General features: G+C 38.6%; 2 protein-coding genes across 2 annotated transcripts in view; one reads left to right on the forward strand and one right to left on the reverse strand.

Moving 5' to 3' along the window:
* Window positions 1-25,050, reverse strand: part of KCNQ1 (potassium voltage-gated channel subfamily Q member 1) — a 408,236-nt gene that overhangs the window by 347,990 nt on the left and 35,196 nt on the right. The gene's annotated exons all lie outside the window — the stretch shown is intronic.
* The window catches only part of TRPM5 (transient receptor potential cation channel subfamily M member 5), a 38,058-nt gene continuing 33,290 nt past the window's right edge, over window positions 20,283-25,050 (forward strand). The window contains exons 1-3 of the mRNA XM_013191636.3: window positions 20,283-20,866; window positions 21,743-21,923; window positions 23,505-23,671. Of these exons, the coding sequence (XP_013047090.2) occupies window positions 20,651-20,866; window positions 21,743-21,923; window positions 23,505-23,671 (564 nt within the window). The 5' untranslated portion in view covers window positions 20,283-20,650. The remainder of the gene's footprint in view (window positions 20,867-21,742; window positions 21,924-23,504; window positions 23,672-25,050) is intronic.

Genomic DNA, 25,050 nt, shown 5'->3' on the forward strand with positions numbered 1-25,050 from the left:
ACCATTTATTTTCACCATTTAGGAACACAGGATATAATCTCAGAAGCATGTGAGACTCAGCAGGAATTTGATTACTCATGTAATGCCATACAGGATACAGTATGCATATTCTTACGTATGCGAAGGTATATAAGGGCTGAGTGATTAATGCCATTCTTCAAATGAAGGGATCGTTACATCATCATCTTGCATCATGAGAAAATTCTCTTCCTCGGACAGGGTCATAACCCTATCTTTGTTGGACAAAGTAGGACCAATAGGATCAAATAACACTGCTGAGTGAGGTCCAAATAAATTCACTGAATTTTTGAAATTCTGAAATCCTCTCAAACTGTAACTCCATAGTTACTTACGGGGAGACCTGTGTTTACTAAGAGGATGTGTTGGTATTTCAGGCAGTTTCACTTTTAGCAACTGAAGCAAGTAAAGACATCACTAGTTATCACTAAATCTCTTCCTGATCAAGGAACACTTCCTGCCTGCAAACATTTTAATCTGTAATATAATATCCTATTTCATATGTATGAAATGACATGGATAGACAATCATTATTCAGCAGAGCCCACCTGGCAACCCACCTTTGTCAGGTGTTATCTGTCTTCCAGCTAAGTGTAACTGCAGTTGACTGACCTTTAATTGCAGGTAGTTCACTAAATAACTTCAGTGGAAGGTTTACACAGGCAAGGTAAGGAAAATAATGGTAAATTCCATTGCAAAAACAAAGATTTTTCAAACAGCAATTCACCAAATAGCTTTTTAATGCCCCAAAGAAAGAAAACAGAACAATACAAAAGTTACCAGCAATATCTCTTCACCCACAACTACACCTTTCCACAGCAAGTAACCTCTCAATGCAAACAAAATGCAAACTATAAAACTCAGTGGATAGGTCACAGGAGACCTATGCAACAGTCAGCTCTGCCGAACTGGAATTTCAGGTTGTTTTCATCTCACAAATAAGAGATTTCATTTCTCCAGTACCATTCCAACAGATAAAGCCAAACAATGCAATGTGACATAATACAAGGTCTTGCAAAAATTCTCTTGACCTTTTCCCCACTTGTGATTTCATGCCAAATTCTAGTCCCATCCTTGACCTTTTGCTAATTGGGCTAATTGCAGTTCTTGTATTTGGGTCATCACCTTCAATGTCTAAGGAGCACAGTTGCTTACATTAGCAAGATTTCATGTAGAAGGATAAAAATAAAGCTTACTGCATTTGTGCTCTGCAAAGCCCGAAATCTTGTACATTAAGTACACCACAACTTCTTGTATAGTACTGCAGAAGTATAAAAGGGAATGTGACTACCCCCCTCATCTCCCAGACTGACTGATAACTACAGATCCAATAATCCAAGTGGTAGCATAGCTATGTTTAGTAAGCATGTGCATACATACTGAGGCACCAATATTTGTTAATTAGGCTATTAAACTGCTGTTAAAATTTGAAAGAAATTGAAAGCTATGCTAAAATCCCTTCCACTGAGAAACTAAGCTTGTAGATTGCAGGCTGTCTGTATCGCATCCAAATCCTAGTTCTTCTCAGCAACTCTGAAAAGAGCATAATTATATTTGCTGTGTACCCCTCAAATGAAGAACGCACAACTTTTCTGCTAAATAACAAGTCTTCTGTAAGCAGATGTTCTGACCTCTCTAATTCCATGAAGAGGAAAGAACCCTCCAAACTCATATCCTACCAGGATAAATGAACTTTCTTGATGCTTTCTTGATGAAGTCTATGAGATAATTAGTTAATTCACATTTCCTATTATTTCAGAGCTCATTATTATCAAATGACAATGTGATTGACCTGCAAAGCTTTTTTTTTCCCCTTCTTTTTAAAGACACTTAATATTTCAAAATAGCCTTTGCAAATGTTTGTATATTCTATTCCTGGAGGTCCCTCTAGTGGCTACAGTAACAAGTTTACCTGGCCTGACTAAATAGGCTACAGGTGTTTTGTCTCATTTTTGTAGATAGTTCTGATAATAGACAGCAATACTTTCTTGATAGTGAGAATTGATCCTTCTAAATAAACTGAAAGTGAAAAGAATCAGCAAGTTATGAAAAAGGAAAAATAATCGGCACACTAAGAATAAGGAAGCTATTTCATACAGTTAGGAAATTATGTGTTACTGCCTTCAAGCTTACACAACCTTGCCACAGTTCCTATCTTTTTTTTTTCTTTTCTTTTACAGGTTTATTTTAAGAAAAGGAGAGGTGATCAGAACGTCCTTTGACACAGTAAGTCTTACTTGAGCACTCTGTCCTGTGCAGGTATGGCAATTGATTGAATAACCTGACCTGTAAGCTCATTTTACAGTACATGTATTTCTAAGTAGAGAGATACTGTCTTGTAAACTGGCATTTAAAATCCAGCATTTTTTTTAGAACCTCAACACAGGTGGTTATAGTTTATAGGTCAAAGGAAAGACAAAGTTTGCAGAAGAGAAAGAGATTTGGGTTTAGACTTTTAGACTGGAGATAGCTGTGTGACTAACAGTTGATCTCCATGTGAGCTCCAGGCTAGAGTCTATCTATTGTTGTAGTTAAAATGCATTGAAAGGTGACTAGAAGTATAGACCTACTAGAATATAGTTGTGCAGAGATGACATCTCAAGCAACATTGCTTTGCACTGCTATCCCAGCCCCTCTTGTTCTTCAACAAGAACTAGAGCTGTTCACCTCATAACCCCCAAAGCATCTTCAAAGACTGAAAACTTAGTGTCATCTACTTGCAGTTACTTTCTCCTCCCACCTGGTAGAGGAGCACAGTCCCTGAAAGCTACTTCTCTAGATCTCCCTTTCACTGCTCATAGGAGCTTCTATCTCCTTTTTCATCTTTCATCTGAGGAGCTCTTTACTTACTGTATCTCTGTCTCCACTTTCAGCTGCACCCAGTTAATCTTAATTGGCTACAGGCATGTGTGTGCCTCTTTCTACTGCAAAGCTAGCTGGTTCTCAGTGGGACAAGCTGCCTTATTACAATCACATTAATGATCAATTCTGTTGCTGCATTTAAGTGTTATGTTTTCATCTAGGGAAGAAATGGAACAAAGTAGCTGAAGGAAATGATCCTATTTTTGAACACAAGAGACCTGATACTCTAAAGAGAAGGTGATTCAATGACTTCTCTCAACACAATAAAACCAAAACACTACTCATTTACTTATCTGCTATAAACTGAGTCATAATATGGTAATTCGATGCAGTCGGGAATCTGGCAGTAACAGTTTTTCAGTACTGTCTTTCCAGAGCCTTTTCAATATAAAGGAACCCTCTATCCAGTTTTTACCATCCCACTATTATGCGTAGCAGCAACGAATCTCTTTACACTACTTGTAAAATGATTCTCTCTCATGTTAATAATACAATAAATTACTAATAACTTAGTTTGATGGGAAGAGCAGAATTACATAAACTGTTAAATACTGATTTACCAATGCAATCTAAATTTAATATAAAATACAGGACCAGGAAAATCTCAGAAAGAATTTCTGGAAATGCCATTATAAAATTAAAAGAGCAAGGAAAAGTAAGAAAGCAATTGCAAATACGTCACAAAGGTTCTCTCTTTTCAGTGATAATGAGTAGTCATCAATGCAAAAGGAAAAAAAAGGATAAAAAATTGGACTTTAACTTGATACACTGCCCAGATTTGCAATTTAATAAGAAATTATCAAAGAGAGCACTGTATGCATAATTCCTGTAATTGCTGAGTTTAAGGAAGTATTTTCAGTCCACTATCAAAGAGGAAAGTTACTGTCTCTAACTTTGTACTTGAATGACCAGAGTTCACTCCCCAGTTCTCCTACAGACTTCCCGTGTGAGCTAAGGTGTGTCATTGTTCTTATTTGTGCCTGAGGTTCTTAACTTGTAAATGGGATAATAGCACTGTCCTCCTTTGTAGCTCTGATGATAAATGCCATTGTACATTAAGCACCCAGATTTGCTGGTGAAGAGGAGAAACAAGACTAGTCACTACAAAGGTAGGGATGCTCTGAAACACTGTAAAATGTTGCGGTGTGCAGACAGAACTAACAACGTTAGGATTTTAAATCAAGACCTCGTGCGTTTTGAATGGAAACAAACTTCAATAGATGCTTTAACTGCTGATAATACCATACAGAGATGCATCCTCTTCCCTGTATTTGCTCTTTCTGTGAAACTTCACCACATGAACACAGAAATGGACATAACCTGACTTATCAGCCACATGTAACTAATTACTTGTAAGTGATAACACTGATCTTTTAAGTTACAGACCAACCACCATGCAAAGAAAATATAAACATGACCTGTCACCACATCAGTGCCTGGAGTTAATAATCAAAGGAGAAATGCGGAATTCTGTTGAAAACGCAGCAAACTCAAACGCTAGGTTAGAAAACTGTTCAATTCAAGGAATATTGAAATGGAGGTTTCACCTTCCAAGACAAAGGACTGTACATAATAAATCGTTGCATATAAACTGGCAGAACGAGCAAGCCAGTTGCAAGGGTAGAATAAATGGTGTCATGCATTTGCAGTATAAAAGATGCATTCAGAAGCTTACAAAACTTCCAGTCTCAAACATCCGTAAGACAACAATAAGTTATGAGTATTCCTACTCGAGCATTATTTCCCTCTTAGCAGACTGACATGCAAGCTGGAAAGCTACCAGAAAGGGAAATGGATGCACAGGTGCAACGACTGGTCAGAATCACCAAGACTTACCAGAATTCTCCAAAAAAGGTAATGAAACTTTCTAAGAAATACGCTAATAATAAACATCCGCTTAGAGCAGAAGGGAAAACAAAACAAAAAACAAACAAAATAAAAACCTGTGATGTTCTGTCAGGCAAACCTAAACACTACTTAAGAATATAAAAAGCATACAGGACTTCTACAAAGACAAGACTTGCAAAAAAAAAAAAATAGTCAACAAGGGACTGAGATGGTCTTACTATCTGCAAGTTACCTGGTACATGAAGTGTTTGGTATCAGACCTAGTATTCCTCCTTAGTCAGTCAAATCTGGACAAAAAAGGCCAGTGCCTTCAACACCATATATTACAATTTTGTTCACAGAAACATATTACAATATTTCCAAGAACATTTCTTGACTATGGTCATACTTAATTTCAGGTTTTTATACTTCAAGCAACTGTTACCGTTATAACAAAGATCAAGGATAAAGGACTTTCTACGACTGATGTAATGGAATTTAACACAATTATATTCCTAGAAATATAAGCATTAAGAGAAACAATGGTGGTTTAAAAAACAAAAATAGTGACAAGTATATACCTACAAAGGAAATTTTAGAGCAATCCAGAATAATTACAGATCAGCACGAGGGAAACAATATTTGCTCTTTTCTTGAACAAGTAGAATTTGGATAGCTGACTGGTTTTAGGTCATTTTGTATTCTAATCAAACTGAAATGGATATCAGAGATGTTTTCTGAAGGTTTTAGAAACAAAGCACAAAGAAAACCAGACTTGCAGATGAAAGGTGAATTTAAGGCGAAAATAGCGAAATCTCTACTGAGGACACTGAATGTTTATGGATATATCAACTTATGCTGAAATAGCAAATATACATTTATATACATACTTTTATATATACATATATATATATATAAAGTAGAACTCCAACCACTTATTTTGGTAGTCAAGGACAAAAAGTATTTGCATAAACACATGACCGATCATGAAAAAACTGAAAAGGTTGGGCATATCTTTGGCTTGTTCAAAGTAGCTTAGCTTCACAATAGTGAACTGAACTGCAATAATTCATACTGAGTGAGATCTGTTGTATATCAAGAAAGCCCCAAAGGCAAGTTACCTAAGAAAGCACAGTGATGCAACATTCACACCCTAAATACAGAATAATTCCCTTAAATGAACACAAAATTAAAGCTGACATGCTGTGCAACAAAACTTGAACTTATCTGTGAAGATAAATGGACAGTGTTTGTTTGGAAATCTAAATCTTTAAGAGAGCACTTAGACTGCATACATGCACTCTAGGAAGTTTATTAATGATTTCTTAGAGATGGGGAAAGCAGGTATGAGGCATGTAACTCCTTTCAATGAGAAAGGAGGGTTAGTTACTGATGCAGCTACTAAACATTCATTCTATTGCAATCATTTGAAAAGCTAATTTAGAAACTATATTCACATCTAAAGTACATTGCTGCTGGTTGTCTGTTTCTAGTGACTGTATGTCCCATTACTGCTACAGATAAATGTTTGTTATTTGCATCTCCGTGTTTGACAGGGCTAATTTTCATCCCAGAGAAGAGCTGTTGTTATCATTGTATACTAGCAATGTTTACTTTCACTGTTGTAAGTTTGGGAGGCCAGGTGTGCCTGGTAATGTGGTAACATCTTCCTCTTTCCACATAGAAAAAGGGAGCAGCATCAAATAGCGTTGGTAACAACAGCCACCTCAGTGTGACTTTAACTTTACAGATGGAGAGTCATGCCTACTGCAAAGAACTGCCAGCAGGTAGGATCACTAGCTATACTATATAATTTATATAGGCACTGTAAGAGTTGTTATGTACATTGCTAGTATTTACTTAGAGCCTTTAGAGCGATTCTCTCTCCCTGAGAGAGAAAGGCAGGTTGTTTTCTTAAAGTTTGAAAAGAGATGATTGTGATTCAGCTAAGAAGAGATAGTTACTTAACATTTTATTTTCCCTTCATCACCTGTGAGTAATCAGCAGTGACTTAAAATAGCCGTTGCTACTCTTTCCTCCTTTTGATTAGTGAAATACATGCAAAACTTCCAGATTTTCTGCATTAGGAATTTCACAATCTAGTTGTTGTCTTTCTTCATCCAAGATCCAGATCACTTTCCATCAGTTGTTTTTCTGTTCAGTACTTGAAAGCAAGTTAGCTACTATTGGTGTAAAAACATACTGTATTCATTTTGGTCTGCAATTAGACCTCAACACTGTTTTACTATTGCACTCTCCACTGTTTAGACATTTCAGCTTGCACTAAGAACAAGCCTCCAAATCTTCACAGACTTTTTATCTACCTGATTCTTGGCTACTGTTTTTGGTCTGATAATAACAAACTGCAGAACTGGTACAGTAGGCAGGTTTCTACTCTACAGCTGTTTCTGAGACAGCAGAGTAGAAAGGTGTACCCATGCCTTCTGCTGTCCTACTCTGCAGGTTTCTGCTCCATGGGATTCTTCTACCAGCCCCATGAGCTTAGGGCATGAGCATACACCTAACATATCTGTGCACTGTGCTGTTCAGTTCTCCTCTTGCATGCAGGACAGACTTGGTTTTCTGAATGTTAGGTAACAGAGTTTAGTTAGAAAAAGCCCTTTTTATGAAGGTTTCTGATAAAACACAGTTAACTGCCTGTGAAGACCCTGCATTCAGACGGGATCACAGGGAACACAGGCAGGAATGTTGACAGGCCAGAGTTTGGTTAAATTTGTTCTTCGTTAACTCTTCATCTGGGAAAGCATGATCTCTCAGTAAACTAAAAAAGAATTAATAAACAAAGGTGAAAGTCATCCTCTTTTTTTTTTTTTAACTTCATGGAATTCTTTTGATTCTAGCAGGTAGCTCAAGGGAACTGCTCATCTAATTAAAATCAGGTACACAATTTTTAAAAACACTAGGTCTTTTACCTTTAAAATAGACTTTTTAAGACCTTTGGAGAAATAAATTGACTGTCTGCTAATTAGGATCACCCCAGATGAATATGTAGACTGCTTCAGTTTTACGTTGAATATTATTCTGCATTTTACACTATGCTTTTTTTTTAAATCAGTATTGTAACCATAGAATCATAGTATGGTTTGGGTTGGAAGGGACCTTAAAGATCATTTAATTACACACACAAACCTGCCATGGGCAGAGGACTAAGGAGAATCTTCATCCTTTACTGGATGTGGGGGGAAACTTAGTGACAAGAGATGAGGAAAAGGCTGAGGTGCTTAATGCCTTTTTTGTCTCAGTCTTTAGCAGCAAGACCAGTTGTTCTCTACATACCAAGTACCCTGAGCTGGTGGAAGGGGATGGGGAGCAGACTATGCCCCTCACAATCCACGAGGAAATGGTTGTCGACCTGCTACAGCACTTAGATGTACGCAAGTGGATGGGGCCAGATGGGATCCACCCAAGGGTGCTGAGAGAACTGGCAGAAGAACTGGCCAAGCCGCTTTCCATCATTTATCAGCAGTACTGGCTGTCAGGGGAGGTCCCAGTCGACTGGCAGCTAGCAAATGTGACGCCCATCTACAAGAAGGGCCGGAAGGTAGACCTGGGAAACTATAGGCTTGTTAGTTTGACCTCAGTGCCAGGGAAGCTCATGGAGCAGATTATCTAGATTGTCATCACGCAGCACTTGCAAGGCAAGCAGACGATCAGGCCCAGTCAGCATGGGTTTATGAAAGGCATGTCCTGCTTGACAAACCCGATTTCCTTCTATGACAAAGTGATACACTTGGTGGATGAGGGAAAGGCTGTGGATGTGATCTACCTTGACTTCAGTAAGGCTTTTGACACCGTTTCCCACAGCATTCTCCTCAAGAAACTGGCTGCTCTTGGCTTGGACTGGCTTACACTTCGTTGGGTTAGAAACTGGCTGGGTAGCTGGGCCTGAAGAGTCATGGTGAATGGAGTTAAATCCTGTTGGAGGCCAGTCACTAGTGGAGTTCCCCAGGGCTCAGTACTAGGGCCAGTTCTCTTTAATATCTTTATCGATGATCTGGATGAGGGGATCGAGTGCACCCTCAGTAAGTTTGCAGACAACATCAAGTTAGGTGCGTGTGTCGATCTGCTCGAGGGTAGGAAGGCTATGCAGGAGGATCTGGATAGGCTGGAGCGATGGGCTGAGGCCAACCGTACGAAGTTCAAGAAGGCCAAGTGCCGGGTCCTGCAGCTGGGGCACAACAACCCCAAGCAGCATTACGGGCTGGGAGATGAGTGGTTAGAAAGCTGCCTGGCAGAGAAGGACCTGGGAGTATTGGTTGATAGTCGGCTGAATATGAGCCAGCAGTGTGCTCAGGTGGCCAAGAAGGCCAACAGCATCCTGGCTTGTATAAGAAACAGTGTGGCCAGCAGGTCTAGGGAAGTGATTGTCCCCCTGTACTCGGCTCAGGTGAGGCTGCACCTGGAGTAGTGTGTTCAGTTTCGGGCCCCTCGCTACAAGAAGGACATGGAGGTGCTCAAGCGAGTCCAGAGAAGGGCAACGAAGCTGGTGAGGAGTCTGGAGAACAAGTCTTACGAGGAGCGGCTGAGGGAGCTACGATTGTTCAGTCTGGAAAAGAGAAGGCTCAGGGGCGACCTTATCACACTCTATAGGTACCTTAAAGGAGGTTGTAGCGAGGCTGTTCTCCCATGTGCCTGGTGACAGGATGAGGTGGAATGGGCTAAAGTTGCGCCAGGGGAGGTTTAGGTTGGATATTAGGAAGAACTTCTTTACTGAAAGGGTTGTTAGGCATTGGAATAGGCTGCCCAGGGAAGTGGTTGAGTCGCCATCCCTGGAGGTCTTTAAAAGACGTTTAGATTTAGAGCTTAGTGATACAGTTTAGTGGAGGACTTGTTAGTGTCAGGTCAGAGGTTGGACTAGGTGATCTTGGAGGTCTCTTCCAACCTAGATGATTCTGTGACATCTCTCACTAGACCAGGTTGCTAAAAGCCCCATCCAACCTTGCCTTGAACACTTCCAGGAATGGGTCATCCACAGCTTCTCTGGGCAAATCAGCCATAACCAACATTGAGTAGGACAGAGCACATCAACAGTAATTGTAGAAGTTAAGAGTTCCAACAGCTACATTTTAAATCTGCACTTCTGTTCCTAATAACAATTAGAGTTCTAGGTCTTAGCTATTTTTATGAGACTTGTGGCAAGTGAGAAAGTGGCTTCTTAAGCTTTTCTGTACTTGCATCCTATAATTAATTCAAATTTGCATGTGCATCTATTTTTTTCATTTCTTATACAAAGATAAATAGCATTGTCAAATCTTCTATATATGTAGATCCATGTTTTCACGACTACAGAAACTTTACCCTAGCTAGAGTTATAATCCAACTTTATAGCAGAAATATTAATACGAATTCTGTTATATTTCAAACATGAGTATCCAACAACATAGTAACTACTGAAGTGCTAATCTAAGCTCTTCCTCGCTGCATAGGCTCACGCTGTGGCATAACCTGTGAGGAGACGGCTTATGGATCTAGCACCAAATATCAAATCGCTCCTGATTATGATTCCTTCCTGGAATCAGAAGCTTATTTGACAGGACAGCTGATGTAAGCTTGTATCTGCTTGCCTGAGGAAACCTAGGCAACACCATACAGTACACCATATATGCATATTTCTATTTTTATTTAATTATTTGGGGCATTTTGCTGTACCTTGATCATACAGTTTACTTGTAACTGTTTTTTTTTTAAACCTCTTTTTGTGACAGATAAAGAATTCATCATCCCTTTTATCTGTAACATATTAGTTAGCCCATTGTTCAGATGAGAGCCTGCCATATTTATGGCAAATGTAACATCCAGTTAAAGTTGTAATATATTGGAGCACTACAGAACTTGTTCCTGCATAACATTATTTGAAATCTATAGCTACATTGCTACTATAATAAAACAGGGCCTTAAAGCAATGGCATCTCTTTACTGTACCCAAGCATCTATACATTTCTCTGCAGAGATCCATCTATAGAAACTGGATTGATAGTGTTTTGGATTCTTTTTTCTTTTTCCCCATCACAGTGCTTTAGATCTACAGGTATTTAAAAAACAAGCAAACCACCACAAACACTACCCCCTAACAATGTATCATACACTGCAGAAATGCAAGAATGAAAAAAAAAAACAAACCACCATCTTCTGTAATAGCAAGTTTGCTCAATAATTGCTCTTTTCAGGACAAAACTAAACTGACTCCTGCTCTCCCAGTGTAATATATCTCAGAAACTTTGGCTATTGAAGTGGAAGAGGTATTTCTAGAGGACCCAGTAAGTTTATATAGTTTAATGGTCTTGTTGGCTAGTTTGACCATGAATTTAAGCAGACCTTGATAAAATACAAAGAAAGAAAATCACTATCCAAGAGAAGAAACCTACAGTTGGATATTGCTCATTTACAGTCATCTGAGAAGAGTAAAATTAATCTCTGATGTACAAATTGGTTCAGACAACTTGCTATGTAGCAAACTTTTAGACAGGACAGTTGTTTATGGTTTTTTTGTTTGTTTGGGCTTAAGCATTCTTTTTTCCTTGATATCCACATTTCATCTCAATGAAAACCAGACCCTGCAAGCAGGAAGAAAACTAAATGAGGTAACACTTTGTATGTGTATAAAGATCAAGTGAAGGGAAGCATCTACTATTTTATTTCTCTCCTACAGCACGTTAACCTCTGTTAAGCACAGAGTTCACTGCATTTGAATATCTACCTGGTGATTATAACTGGGTACTGCTGTGAGTACACCTGCCAGCAGAACCGTTACAGACATCGGGAAAGAATATAGATATGGGGGAAAAATGGGGACTTTTAATACAGACAAAGTTCAACAGAGCTGGAATCCCTGTGCCTGCCAGCACGTGCCTCTTGCTAATCTGCTGGCAGGGACTGTAGTCACAGATATTCTCAAGTATCACAAACACCTAAGTGAGGTCTATCTTTCTCCTGTACACTGAAGCCATCCTTAACTGCCCTGGGTCAACCATTTTCATCCACCTTCAGACACTCTCTTCTGTGCTTTGCAGTTTTATAATCTCCTTATTCATTTGGACCTGATCTATATCTATCTGAAAAGAAATCTAAGAAAGACAGCCAAAGAGCAAATTGGCTATAGTTTGCTGCCACCCTGAGTTAAAAATAAATACTATCAATAAGAAAAAAAAAAAGGACAGGCTTCATTGTAGTGGATGACAGGCATATATTTTAAAGTTGAGGCTGCCAGGGCTTATAAGAGTTGCGAGAGATCCAAATTTCTAGGAAAGGTTGTAAAAATACATCTTGGTGCCTTCAGTGAGTGTGATTTCAAAGTGTGCAGCACTTAGGTTCTAAAGCTCAAGCCCTCCTGAAACGAACAATCGTATCCAAATGCAACTTCAGTGTTTTAGCTAACTGAAAAGATAGAGAGGGATTCACGTCTTATCAAGGAGAAAACTTGAACAGGAAAATAACAATTTTGTCATTAACATTTTTGCACAGTGCACCAAGTTCAAAATGTTAAAAGAAAAATTGTGTCTACAGTTTTGTTGTATTTAAGAAACAAAACAGAATAAATTATTTTCATAAGGCATGGAATTCTCAAAGTACACCTTGCATATGGTTTATGCAAAACAAATTCTACGTTTTGAATATACTTCCCTTTCAAGCTTACAAAATTTGCCTAAAGCACTGAATAAACTCTTATAAATAGGTGATGATGAAAGCACTCACACAGGGAAACAACATGTAGGTTTGGTTGCCCTCCTTCCTCCCCACCCCCCTCCACAATCGCATTTTTCAAAAAAGAATGTATGGCTGCAAGCATGAAATTGCACACTCTTATTGTACACACAACAACCTTGAAATAAGGTAAAGATTATTTTAGCATAGCTTATAAAGTAGAATTTGTAAAAGACTAGGTCTTTGCTTAATGCTAAGGGCTGACTTTATGAAGTCAGATGTTGGCCTCAAGAGAAACAACTCTGAGTTTTTGAAAATTCTACAAGTCTAGTGTACTAGAGATCTAAGGAATGAAAAATACTAGCTGATCTGAGCAAAGCCACAGTAGATTATTTCAAGCCTTTCCAGTTCCTGAGTAGTGGTCCTTTTTATTTTCTAATCCTTCTGTTTTCAATAGTACACATTGTGTCCTTTGCTTTCAATAGCAGTCATTTGTCAAGTGTCCATGTACATGCCAGCTTCAGCTAAGTTTTTCGTGTATGATTTTGCCTGCCTTATCTGAATATTGTCCTTTCCGAGGCATTTGTTATGAATCAGAACCATTCCCATATTCTTACATTTTCTTCCAGCATGAACTACGACTGTGGATTCACAATACATTATTCTCAGGAGTTTGCGTGTCATGCTGTATACGCATAAGTGAACCAATTTTGCTGAAAAATGACCTGGCAAAAATTAGTTCTTTTTATGTGAACTCAGATTCACTGTGAGGCCACACAAAGAGTTATGTTGGCACAGCTTCAAAGTGGCATGCCATGCTGTGGGAACAGAGCAGTGAAGGGCCAGAAGTATTTGAAACTAGCATCAAGCTCCCCCCAGCCCTTTATACAATGTGCTATATAAGGACAGCCAATCGCTTCATTTTAAATCGAGCAGTATTGATGTGTGTTTTCTCTAGTCTATTCCATCTGCTCCTTCCATTATTTACTTCCCTGATGTCTTCATTTCCCTTTTATTGCCTCTCCACCCTCTCTGGTTTTCTCCCCAGATAAATCCACTTCTATGAAATTTACTGGCAGACATCCATATGCAAATTTCTGCAAACTCACTAAAAGTACATTATTCAAATAGCCTCTGGTGCTCTTTACCATGTTAAGCAGATGGAGACAGAAACAAAAAGACAAAGTACCTATATTTGCATTAGCATTTTGCACATTCATTTGTTAAAGGCTTGGTGCTAACCCCGTCCAAACCACAAGTCACACTCCTAGAAACTAATGGGAAGACTCCTGCAAATACTTGATTTGCCTCACATCCTTATGCCTTGGCAGTTACAGGAAGAATCAGGCTTGAGAGACATACTCTAGCACATGTTAAAACAAAACCTGTGCTGGTTCAGTAATCAGGCTGTCTTCCCACACATCTTTGTATCGCTTGATTTTTAAATATTTTTTTCCTCCTCTGACATTTTGTTCAGATTATTGACTACGTACATGTTCAGTAAAGACAAGTTACTTCAGATAACATTCTTTAAACAGCTGCCTCACTTAGAAACAAAACTAACACTGTTTTTGAAAGCTTCTAGTGGGGTAGTTCACATAAATGTATCTGAAAACCTAACCCAAACTTGTATTTTATTAGGTAACTTCTGTGCTTCACTTCTTCACCTCATTTTGTTTCAATTTTCTTGTTTCTGTTAATATTTACTCTGGCCTAACCCTGTGTCTGCACACTCATAAAATCTATGGTTAGTGAACATATTCCCAAAGTTGCTGTCAACCCCCAGTATAGGCTCTGTATCTGTGTCCTAATTAAATTATAGACAAACCTTTCTGTAAGTTATTTTCTGTGTACTTGTTGCATCCCTCCAGCTTTCACCTCTGGCACTTAACTGCTTTTCTTAGCCCTCCTGTCCAACAGCGAGAGAAGAGTCCTACACTACAATTATAATTGCACTTGCTATAAGTCAAATTTCTTTCGCTTCCTTTTTCTATTTATGTAATTCTCAAAAAATTATTTGATACAGACTTGATAAAGCCCACAGGACAGCTGGTTACAATTTTTAATGGTACATTTCAGAGTCACAGGATGGCTGTGGTTGGATGGGACCTCTGGAGGTCATCTGGTCCAATTCACCTGCACAAGCAGGGCCAACCCTAGGCCTTCATGATTTGGCAATTCCTTGGCAATCGTAGTAGATGATCCTAGTTTGTATGCTGTGACGCAGAAACATTTCTTGCATTGTTTCCAGAATTTGAATGTGCTAATTCCTGACAAACATTTTCCAAAGCTGCAATGTAAATGTAAGCTAGATAATGTGTAAAATTGCATATACACACATATACATCAGTCTCTCCCATATGTATGCATTTATTTTCCCTAAGGAAAGTCTCTATAAAGGTCTCACATGTTATGTATTTATATTTCCACAGCCATGATCAGATTTTTTTTTCCTCCCGGCTTCTAATCAGTCTTGTCTTACATCCCCCTTCTCCATTACATTTACCCTTGATTGAAATACTATTCTTGTTTCTTCACACTTAAACATACACACCAATTAGATTCTACCAATTCATCTTCAGAGCACATGCTGAAAGACTTCCTTGAATATGAATTTTGCATTCTTTGCTCTTCACTTCTCTGGTTTTCTTTATTCTGTTCCCCTGCTCCTTTGTTCTGCATATTTATTATGTTTCAGTTCAAGACAGGAGTAGAAAATATGGCTATCACTGGAAGCAAATAATTGAATTACTCTTTTGCTGGCACTGACCCAGTAAACTCACTGGTGCAATCTTTCCTTGAGTGAGTGCTTGCGCTACAGTCAATAGGAACATTTCCATTATTAAAGTTACATAAGCATATATGCATCTCAATGATCAGAGCCACAAACACATGCAGCTCTTAGGGTTGCAATGACACGCAGGTTAAGGTCACGTTCTTTGGGTCACAACATACAGAACCCATCACAGTCAAGGACCGTGGCCTGACTGCTTTACCAGCTCCCTAACCACTGGTATAAGGGTTTTCATACTTTCCAGGGAAATCTTTCTCTGAACACTGTTATTTTATCCCCAGACAGCCATGTTACCATTATTACCTTGAGCCCATTACTTTCTATACTAGCTATAAGTACTAAGACCACATCTTTCCTACCATCTTTTTGTCCTGACAAGCTGTTACGCTCCCTTTATCCCTCCCCTTCTATACTTTTGGTTATGCAACTCTAATTTGTTCAATTTTATTTTATTTTTTTTTAAGTGAAGTCCCTATTCATTCTTGTTGCTCCTGCTCAAACCTTCTCCAGCTTCTCTGTAACTCTTCTCAAGCCTGGCACTCCAAACCAAACAACAATACAGCTGAAGCTGTTCTGATGGACAGTTGAGTGACTTCAGGTTTCTCACAGGCTCTCCTGTTGATATCGCCATACATGGTATTTCTCTCTTGCAAGAACACCGTGGCATTTCTCACTTTTGCTTGTCTTGCCTGACACATTTAGGTCCTTTCCTATAGGACTGAAGTTTAGCCAACTGTATCCCATCATGCACATGGGAAGCTGAACATTCCTGCTCACATAAAGTTCATTGTATTTGTCTCTGTTGCAGTTTCCCCCTCATTCCTCACTTGCATTGTTACTGTGAACCCTCTCTTTTTCTCATCAATAGTTAAAATTCACTTTTCTTTGGGATTGCTAGCTTATCCTGCACTGATGAACTGCACAGGTAATTGGCACAGTTTTTTGTTCCACAAAAACTTCCTCTAAAATGCATAAACAAAAAAAAAAGTTTTGCTCCATCTGCCACTGAAGCTAAGAGGGGGCTTTGTGGCTGAGCAGCAGTACTGGCCCAGCTGCATTACTATATTTAATCATTTCACCTGCATATTCAAATGTACTCCTTGAGTAGGTGGGGGAGTCAAATAGTGATTTAGTCAGGGTGTGCCCCAGTCTGCTGATCCGCATACTGGTATGAAGGAGAATTCTTACTACTGTTAAGTCTGAGAGCTAACGAGTACCGTACGCCTACTCTCTTAATCCAACGATTACATTTGAAGACAACAATTGAGGTCAAGCCATCCATTCACTGGGCTCATGTTCACAAGATGTGTTTGGAAGGCTCCAGTTTGGCCTCTGTTCCCATCACGGACACAGCCCAACTCCCTAGTTAACATCTATAAGCATAGCAAAGGAAGGATGATAAGGACCCACAATCTCGTCATCCATCTGGGGACGAGTGATCTGTCCTGTTGTTACCACACATGGAGTAACAGCTGCACATTCACCGTGGGCTAAGTAGTAGTGACAGTGGTTGCAAAGATCCTCCAGAAGACTGGAGGTAAGTGGGAATGAAGCAGCAGTGAAAAGGAGACGAGGGGAGAGAAGGCATGACAGAGGAAGAGTAGGGAAGCAAAGATAGGAGGGAGAACAGTCCAAAATGGGATGTACGTAGGAAGAATCTCCATAAGTATCCCTCTTATAGAGATTCCCTGCAACCATAACAATTACCCCCTTGAAGTTGTACCTGCCAATTTCCTACATCCCAGAAATCTAGAATGTCCAAATAAAAAGTTAGGACTGCCTAAAATGGAGGGCTAAGAGCATTAGGACACACAAACTCCACTGTTACAAGCACTCATTGTACACTGGTACAATTCTAACACCTCCCATTTATGAGGTTAAAGAAATAATGATTCATGAGACTGGCTGACACCTGGAATGATTTAATCAGGCCATCCTCAGTGTAAATGACATTGACTCACATTTCCAGCTGTAGGTGGAACTGGCAATTGTCTTTTCCTCATAATTGTCTTAACTTGCTTTGCTAGTTAGAAATAGTTTTCTAGGTTATATTTCAAATCCGGTAATCATTAGAGGTACGTTCTTTCCATAGATGTTTTGTATTTATAGTCAACGGGAACATCTAGGACAGAATTTGACCTACAAAATTAATACCTAGCTGCAGCCTAGATAGAAAATCTGTACTTAAGTCTGAACTAGAACTAAAGTAACATTGCTCGATGTATACATGTGCACACAAAGCATATTTAAAATATGAATGCACAGATTGGAGTGGGTGAGATTTTTGTGGCATTTTTTTCACAACTTAACTATCTCCGGTTGCGTGCCTTTAAGTGAGTGGCATTCTCACAGATAATGGAGGGCAAAACAATTTAAAAGTTAGGATAAAAACATCAATTGTAATTTTCTAAGAAAAAAGATCAACAGAAAATAATATGTGGTATGGGAAAAAATGCTGAAGTACTGCTCATCCCCCATTGATTCTTCACCCAGCTGAGCTTATAATCTTTGTCTCTTCTTTGCTTCCTTCCCTACCTTTCCTCTCATTCAAAAGTACTTGGACTATGCTCCTGTTTCTGGACATCTGTCTATTCTTTCCCAAGGCATGGGCTTATACCAGACCCTTACAATTAACGCTCAGTAATGTTACAGTGATGCAAGCTGACCATAGCTAAGCTGACTTCACTGGAACATCATGACTTTGAGCAGAAAGATTTGACCCAATTGCTGTGACCTGACACAATTGCAATCTAATACAGCTTCAAGTCTCAAAGCAATAGCCCTTGAAACCACTACAGAGACTTATGTGAAAGCCAAAACCAAGCAGAATAAGACAGAATTAAACCCAGGAGAAAGGCACTCCAAAAAACCTGTAATTATATTACATAGTTTGTTGTCTAATAAGCAAAAGGGAACTAACCGTGTATTGACAATGGGCAAGATGTCTGCTTGCTTAACAGTCAGCTCTGTCATTTCCTCTTGGATTATGTCCTCTTCTGAATATATATATATATATATATATATATATTTCAAATATTAGGGACAGAATGAAATCTCTGTGCTGACTGATCAGCATATAGTGAAGCTCCCCTGCAGTGCAAAGTGAGGGGTGAGCAGTACTGAACAAACCCATGCCGTGTTCTATGATTCTGCCGGTAACAGTGAGGGATTACACTGCAGTAGCTGAAACAACTGTAGAGTAAGTGAACTTTTACTATGGGTCAGCCTTTATGCTCAAGAACCAAGCTGCAAATCTTACGCAGCATTTTTTATTTCCTGGTGATTTTGCAATATTCAATGTAAGGAACTTTTTTTTTTTATTCTCCCACTAGCACAGTATCTATAGAATAGCCTTTAAAAATCTTCCCCACAACTTTAAACACCAAAGCAAAATTTCCTTGCTCCATAAGCACCATTGGGTGGAACATTTACACCTGTATGTTACTACAATCATACTGCAAGTCTCAGCAAGTCTCTACCTCACTTTTCAGTCTTTATTATAAAGGCTTATGAACAAAGCTTCTGCATCTTATCTATTTTTTGTCTCTTTCACTGTTGTTTACTACCATCCAGAGCCGGACTTGTTGCTAAACTAAAAACCAAATGATATGCTGTTTCTGGCAAAATTAATTATCCAAATACAAGAAGATTCCTTATGAGGCTCAGTAATTCTATGCTTTGTTCCAAAAGAGAAATCATGGATAACCACATTGTCAAATTTTGTAAATTAGAATCTTGTACTAGACTTAAAATTAACAACTTGGGGTCTAACCAAGAGGCCAAATTAATGGTCAGATTGCTTTGTAAATCTGTTCTGAGTTCATTGCCTGGGTGCAGTTACAGATATGTGCGTGCTATCTAGGACAGCGATGAATAGTGACTAAATGTACCCCATGAATTCAGTCCTGAATACTCGTTTCTAATCAAACCCTTTGTTCTGTCAGCAAGTTCCAGGAAGTGATTTCTGTACTTCAGAATTGCTAAAAATGTCTTGTTATGACTCTGTATTAACTATTTTTTTCCCCAGAGTACTGTCTTCTATGATCTTTGGAGATAAAGCTGCATCTCCAGTGACCAAGTAGACTTAAAAAAAAAAAGGTGGACTTTGTTGTGACTACCACTACCGATAACCTGAAAGGTCTTCTAGGTAAGACTCTTACCCAGAAAAGTCCAATATTCTGGTTTTCAGAACAAACACTTCCTTCTCTCAAAAAGCAACTAGCGTGCTGTCAGGGAGAAGAATGAGAGCGATATCTTTAAAGCAGGGATCTATGTCCAAAAATTGAGGGGTGGGGAGGGGAAGATGTGGTTTATAATTGAAAAGGAAAAACTGAAATCATGAGGGGGTCCATAACCACTTTTCAGGGGAAGATCTGAGAAAAGGGCAACTCCAAACAACTTTTTCATGGAAAACAGAAAAGAATACAGAGACTGCAGTAGTGAGGCAGCCCTGATACAGGCTTCCCAGACTTGTCAGGCCAAGGGAACAGCTGGAGGGCTTGCTCCCTCTGCTGGAGCATCCTAACAGACACACAAGAGATTTGCTAGCTTGACCTACTTTTAAAGTCGACAGCAAGTCTCTTTGACCAGGAAATAAAGATTTTATGAATACGGTCTCATTAATGCAGGATTGATTACCATTTCTGACTTACTATCACAAGGATTTTTTTTTAAACATAATGTACTGAATATGTAGGTGAAGACAAAGGGCAGGGGGAGAGAGCTATTTCATTGCTTTTGTTTTTGAAAAGAAACAAGGCAGACAGGTTGAAACCGGTATTTTTCAAATCATAATATATCAGTCCAGTCAAACTGGACTTTGGGGGGAAATGTAGGGAAAGCAAGAGGACTTCTTCCAGTATCATGTAATGCAGAAGAACAACTGCTGTCATATGACCTTTGCTCTAGGATGGATTACTTGCTATCATTCCTGTAGCCACATATAGACAAAGCCACATCCCTTTCTGAACTGTATGCTGTTAAGTACAGTCTGATCTTAGATACTTTGGCTTATGAATAAATATCCTATCCCTAGAGCAGATAGACAGCAAAACTCTCCTCGGTAACCTTCAGGTGAATACAATGCCATCGCTTAGTTATTTAGTGTTCATGTTGGATAATATCAGTCTAGTAGCATGATACATAACATCAACAAACTGTGACTCAGACACTCACTGACACAGCTCAACCATTGCTTGCAATAGTTTGTGGCCAAGGCACCTCTTTTTCTCTTGCAGAATTTGTAGGTTTACTTTTGGACTCCAAGACATCACACGTGACTTTGGACAAATTGTGGGATTTTGTACCTTGTAACTCAGCTTTCTACATGCTGAGACTCTAGATGTCTTACTCCTCCATGCCTCTTTATAACTTAAGTTACAAAGCTTTGGTATGGAATCTGCCTCCTCCTGTACATACATCCAACACAATTGCCTCCAATTTAAGCATAATACTAAAATAGTAAAATAGTTAACTACTCAACGAGATATGAGTTTGTGGATTTTGTGGCCTCTTCAGTTTAATCAACTTCTTTTCCAGTTCTCCAATCATTTCAGTGAACAACCTGGTGATCAACTTAGAAATTCAATGGAGGAAATTGAAACCAAGCTCTGCAGCAGCGACAAAGAGGAAGCTTTCAAAAGAGAACTGCCATATTGCATAGGAGAAATCGACTTCACAGCTTCTGGAAAGAAACGTGGAAAGGTACAGTATGGAAGACTTTTAACCCTTTTACACTGTTGCTGTTGTTCAGCTGTTACTTGCTTAGCATTGAAGGTAGAGATTGTAACAGTGAGGATCAATATACCACAGGGCTAGACACCACGCTGAAATCAAAGAAGGGACCATACCTTCATGAATACTAGTGTAATTTAAAATGAGACCTATTAACAAAGAGAACTCAATCCCTTGACTCGCACAGACCTGCTACAGGTACAGTTGCTCACACCTTTTCCCTTTAAAAATAAAATCTCGTGCCCAGCTTCCTTCATTTTGCATCATTTCCCTGTTTTAACCACTTTCTGCCAAGTAATCAATCACTATGGATTTCAGCTTTTAAAACATACTGTTGAGGTATTTTAAGGCTCTCAAATTTCTCTCCTCCTGTTCCGCTAATATATGTAGAACAGGAAGAAGCAATAGATAGCAAGAGGTAGCACAATAAGAATCTAAAAGATCACAGCAAGAAATGGGCTGCCTACATGAAGTCAGGCAAATACTTCAGCTAGTGCAGAAACAAGTAATGCCTAAAGAGATTTCTTGGCTTTGCTAAACTGCTGAGGAACTGAGGGCAGTTAAAGAAGAGCAGCAACATTAAAGGAGAGAATGTTATATCAGTCTTTAAAGCAGAACCCATGGAACTGACCTGATTAATGAGATGACAATTTTACAGAAGCCTGCTAAATTAATCCTGGTACTTAGTTTACTTAGTTCTCCTGTCAGGTCTCGCTCACATAATTTGTTCCCAAATAATCAAGGAGTACTGATAAACATTTAATTTTTGATACATTTACCTTTGCATTCACCATGAAAAATACTGTATCCTACTGTGCTATTATTATTATTTTTTGTTTATTGAAGTTTATTAAGGTCCCGTGTACTATTCATCCTGGAATTATATTCGAAGTTATGCTCAACAAATGGAAGCTACCTGCTCCCAATTTGGTCGTCTCTTTAGTAGGAGAAGAAGAAAATTTCCAGATGAAGCCTTGGCTACGGGACACCTTAAAAAAAGGACTCATAAAAGCAGCTCAAAGCACAGGTTAGTGCTTTAGGCATTAAAGGAGAAATTTATATTCCTATATTCTCACACCTAATGATCTTTTAGCATCAACGGTCCCATTTGCATGATTGTTTTAGATGTTCAAGGCTTTACTGAATGCAGCCTACAACTTGCATTTAAATAGCTTTTATTTATATATGTTATTATAATAAGTTATTGTATTACAGATAGCAAAAATAAGCTATTTCAAACCAAATTACTCCAGGCAATCATTCCTTAAGTGTAAAATTACCTGAGGTTATTCTCTCAAAGATGACAATAGAAAGATTGAAGAGAGAGGACCAAATATGTTGTCCAACTTTTAAGTTGTAACAAAACAACTCTTAACATAGCTTAATTTGGTCAAAAATAATTCTTGTTCTCTCCATTCTTACTTTTGAGTTACCAGTCAAAGTCCTGTTGCAATTGTTTATATTTTTTGAAGATTTGTTTTCTGCAAATGTAAGAGTTTAACAGACTTTGTTAGTGAAACAAAAGACTTAAAATTTAGACTCAAGTTTAAACAAAAGGGCCTTCCTAATGCTTAACACAAATGTCTAACACAGCAGAAAATAAGTCAGCTCACCTTCTCCCTGGCTGTTCACATAAATTACAAGAGTAGGGAAATGCATTTAAAAACAAAACTAAACAAAAAAATGAAAATCTGAAGAGAAGTGGCTAATATTTATGATGATATATTTTCTCGTATCTTTGTGAAAACAGCTGCAAAATGAAGTGAAAATATCTGTAAGCATTTCACAGCAAGCTCGTGGTGTAGCTTCACTGGTTCAGATAAGATTTTAACAGTTTTGCTTTTTGTAATGAAATAACCAAGCATCAAAACTTTTAAAATAGTTTGGTACTGGACAATTTTTTTGTTTGTTTGTTTTTGTTTTTTTTTTTTTTTTTTTTTAAATCTCCAACTGCCTTCCATACTTAAGACTGGACAACTTTAAGATCTCCAGGTCTTTTATGATACATTTTAAAAAATGCTTGATTAGCTGTTTAATTAGGGGTCTCCAAATTGTTTCTTATCATAATAATACTGTCCTAAATCCTACTCTCATGAAAAAAAATCACTCTCCAACACATGAAAATAAGAGGAAGAAAAAGACCTGATTAGGCAGGATATGCCCAACCTCTTTTGCTACCAGAAGAGCCAAGCAACTGCACAGTTACCTCTCCCTATCTGATCCTCATTTCAAGCCAACAACTTCCTCCTCTCCATCCCTTTGCCCCTTCCTCATGCAGACCTGCCTCGTGTAGTGATGTTGCTGATCATATTTAGACAGTAAGTGACTCCAGTCTGGAAGCAGCACTCTAGATGAGCATATTTACATTAGAGTAAAGATGGCAGGATATGTAAAGCACATTTGCTTGGGCACATAATTTTCTATTTTCCTTGTTAAAGCCTTACATTCTGTGTATGTCTTAATTCTAAAATTTACAGTCTATCAAAATCTGTCTGCAGCTTATCCGATTATGTAAACAAACCTTAAATCTAGTACTTCACATGATGTTATTTGACACAGAAACTTGTTCAATTACAAAGAAATTGTCTAACAATTAAAATAATTTCAGATGCCTGGATTTTTACCAGTGCTTTACGTGTTGGAATAACAAGGCATTTAGTGCAAGCAGTCCGAGATCATGCACTGGCTAGTGCTTCATCCAAAGTAAGAGTGATTGCCATAGGAATAACTTCCCTCGGAAAAATTCAGCACAGAGAAATTCTGGAGAACGCAAAGGTATTTTTCCCTTTATTCTACTTGTGAGACAGGATTGTTCAGAAGTGAGCTTCACGTTTACAAAGTTTGGAAGTAGTAGGCAGCAAAACATCGAGCTGTCTTAAAAACAAAAGTGGGGTTCAAAGGGTGTTTTAGGGAAAGACATTAGCAAAGAGCAGGAAGAATCGTTAGACCCCACTGATTCCATGCCCTGTGCATTAAACTTGGCAGCAAATCTGCAAATATCCAGCAGGTGGCAGTATTGGACATTCGCTCAGTAGCTGGTAAAAGGGTGAACCTGAGGAACAACACACATCATAGGATGCCTTTAAAAGCTTTTTTTCTCCTTGTTCATCTACCGCAGAATTCCAAGCTATTTCAGAAATACTGTAAAAACTGTATATCCTAGTATGAAACCGAGCCGTAATTATTTGCAGTTCTCCTGAACAGTCACTGAACTGGCGTCTAATACACAAAACCTTCTCTACATGCCAGACCAAAAGTGCTAGCCATACAAGATTTTGTTTAGTTGGTGAGAGTTCTGGAGACTTCACAATTCAGATCAAAGCAATTGAAGTTTGTGAGGAAAAAAAAAAAAGTACACACAAAACAACACTAAAACAAATACACACTAAAAAAAAAAATCAAGAGTTGTTGCAAATGCCAAGTTGATGCTGAATTGACTTGGAGGTGGAAAATGGAATTAATGACATTCTTGTCACTGCACTGTCTGTCCTAAGCAGACTATTATAACAGTAAAATAGGTGTGTAGTGACAATGACAATTTCTGTGTTCAGTAAGGTCCTTATTTTACTTCCCTACAGAAGCTGAGAAGCAAGTAACAAACACAGCCCTTTGAACTTGCACCTAGTTCTTCTCTCAGATAAGCTGGCAAGTACCAGCTATCAGCAGGGAGACTGCCAGACTGTATTTGCATTTTATTGTCATTGGTTTTCTCTCTTTTCCATACCTTTTGCCAAGGACAGGTATCTATGTGCTCTGTCAGATACACTCTCCAGCTGGAAGACTTTAACCTATTTGTGTGGCTCAGAGGGAAGAATCTCATCGGGGAATTTTGTTTATGAAAGTTCCTTTGGCAAGAGCAAACTATTTGCTTCACCTCCCTCCAAGTCCAAGTGATCAAAACACACCTGGATCTTTCCCAAACAGTAGCTACAAAGCAAGTGCACCGTTCTTTTTATTGCATTAGATTTTCTCCCTCTTGACTAAAGCCCAAATTCTTTGTCAAAGAGTAGGTGGAGAGCGCTCTTGACCCTCTGACTTCTGGCACTGCTTCTACACAAGAACACTCTAGATCTTAGAAACTTTAGGACAAAAAAGAGCTATAGACAGGGATATTGATCTAAACACGGTTCTTCTTATAGTTGACACTAACACAA

This window comes from Anser cygnoides, chromosome 5, assembly GCF_040182565.1.
Source record: "Anser cygnoides isolate HZ-2024a breed goose chromosome 5, Taihu_goose_T2T_genome, whole genome shotgun sequence".
Lineage (NCBI taxonomy): Eukaryota > Metazoa > Chordata > Aves > Anseriformes > Anatidae > Anser > Anser cygnoides.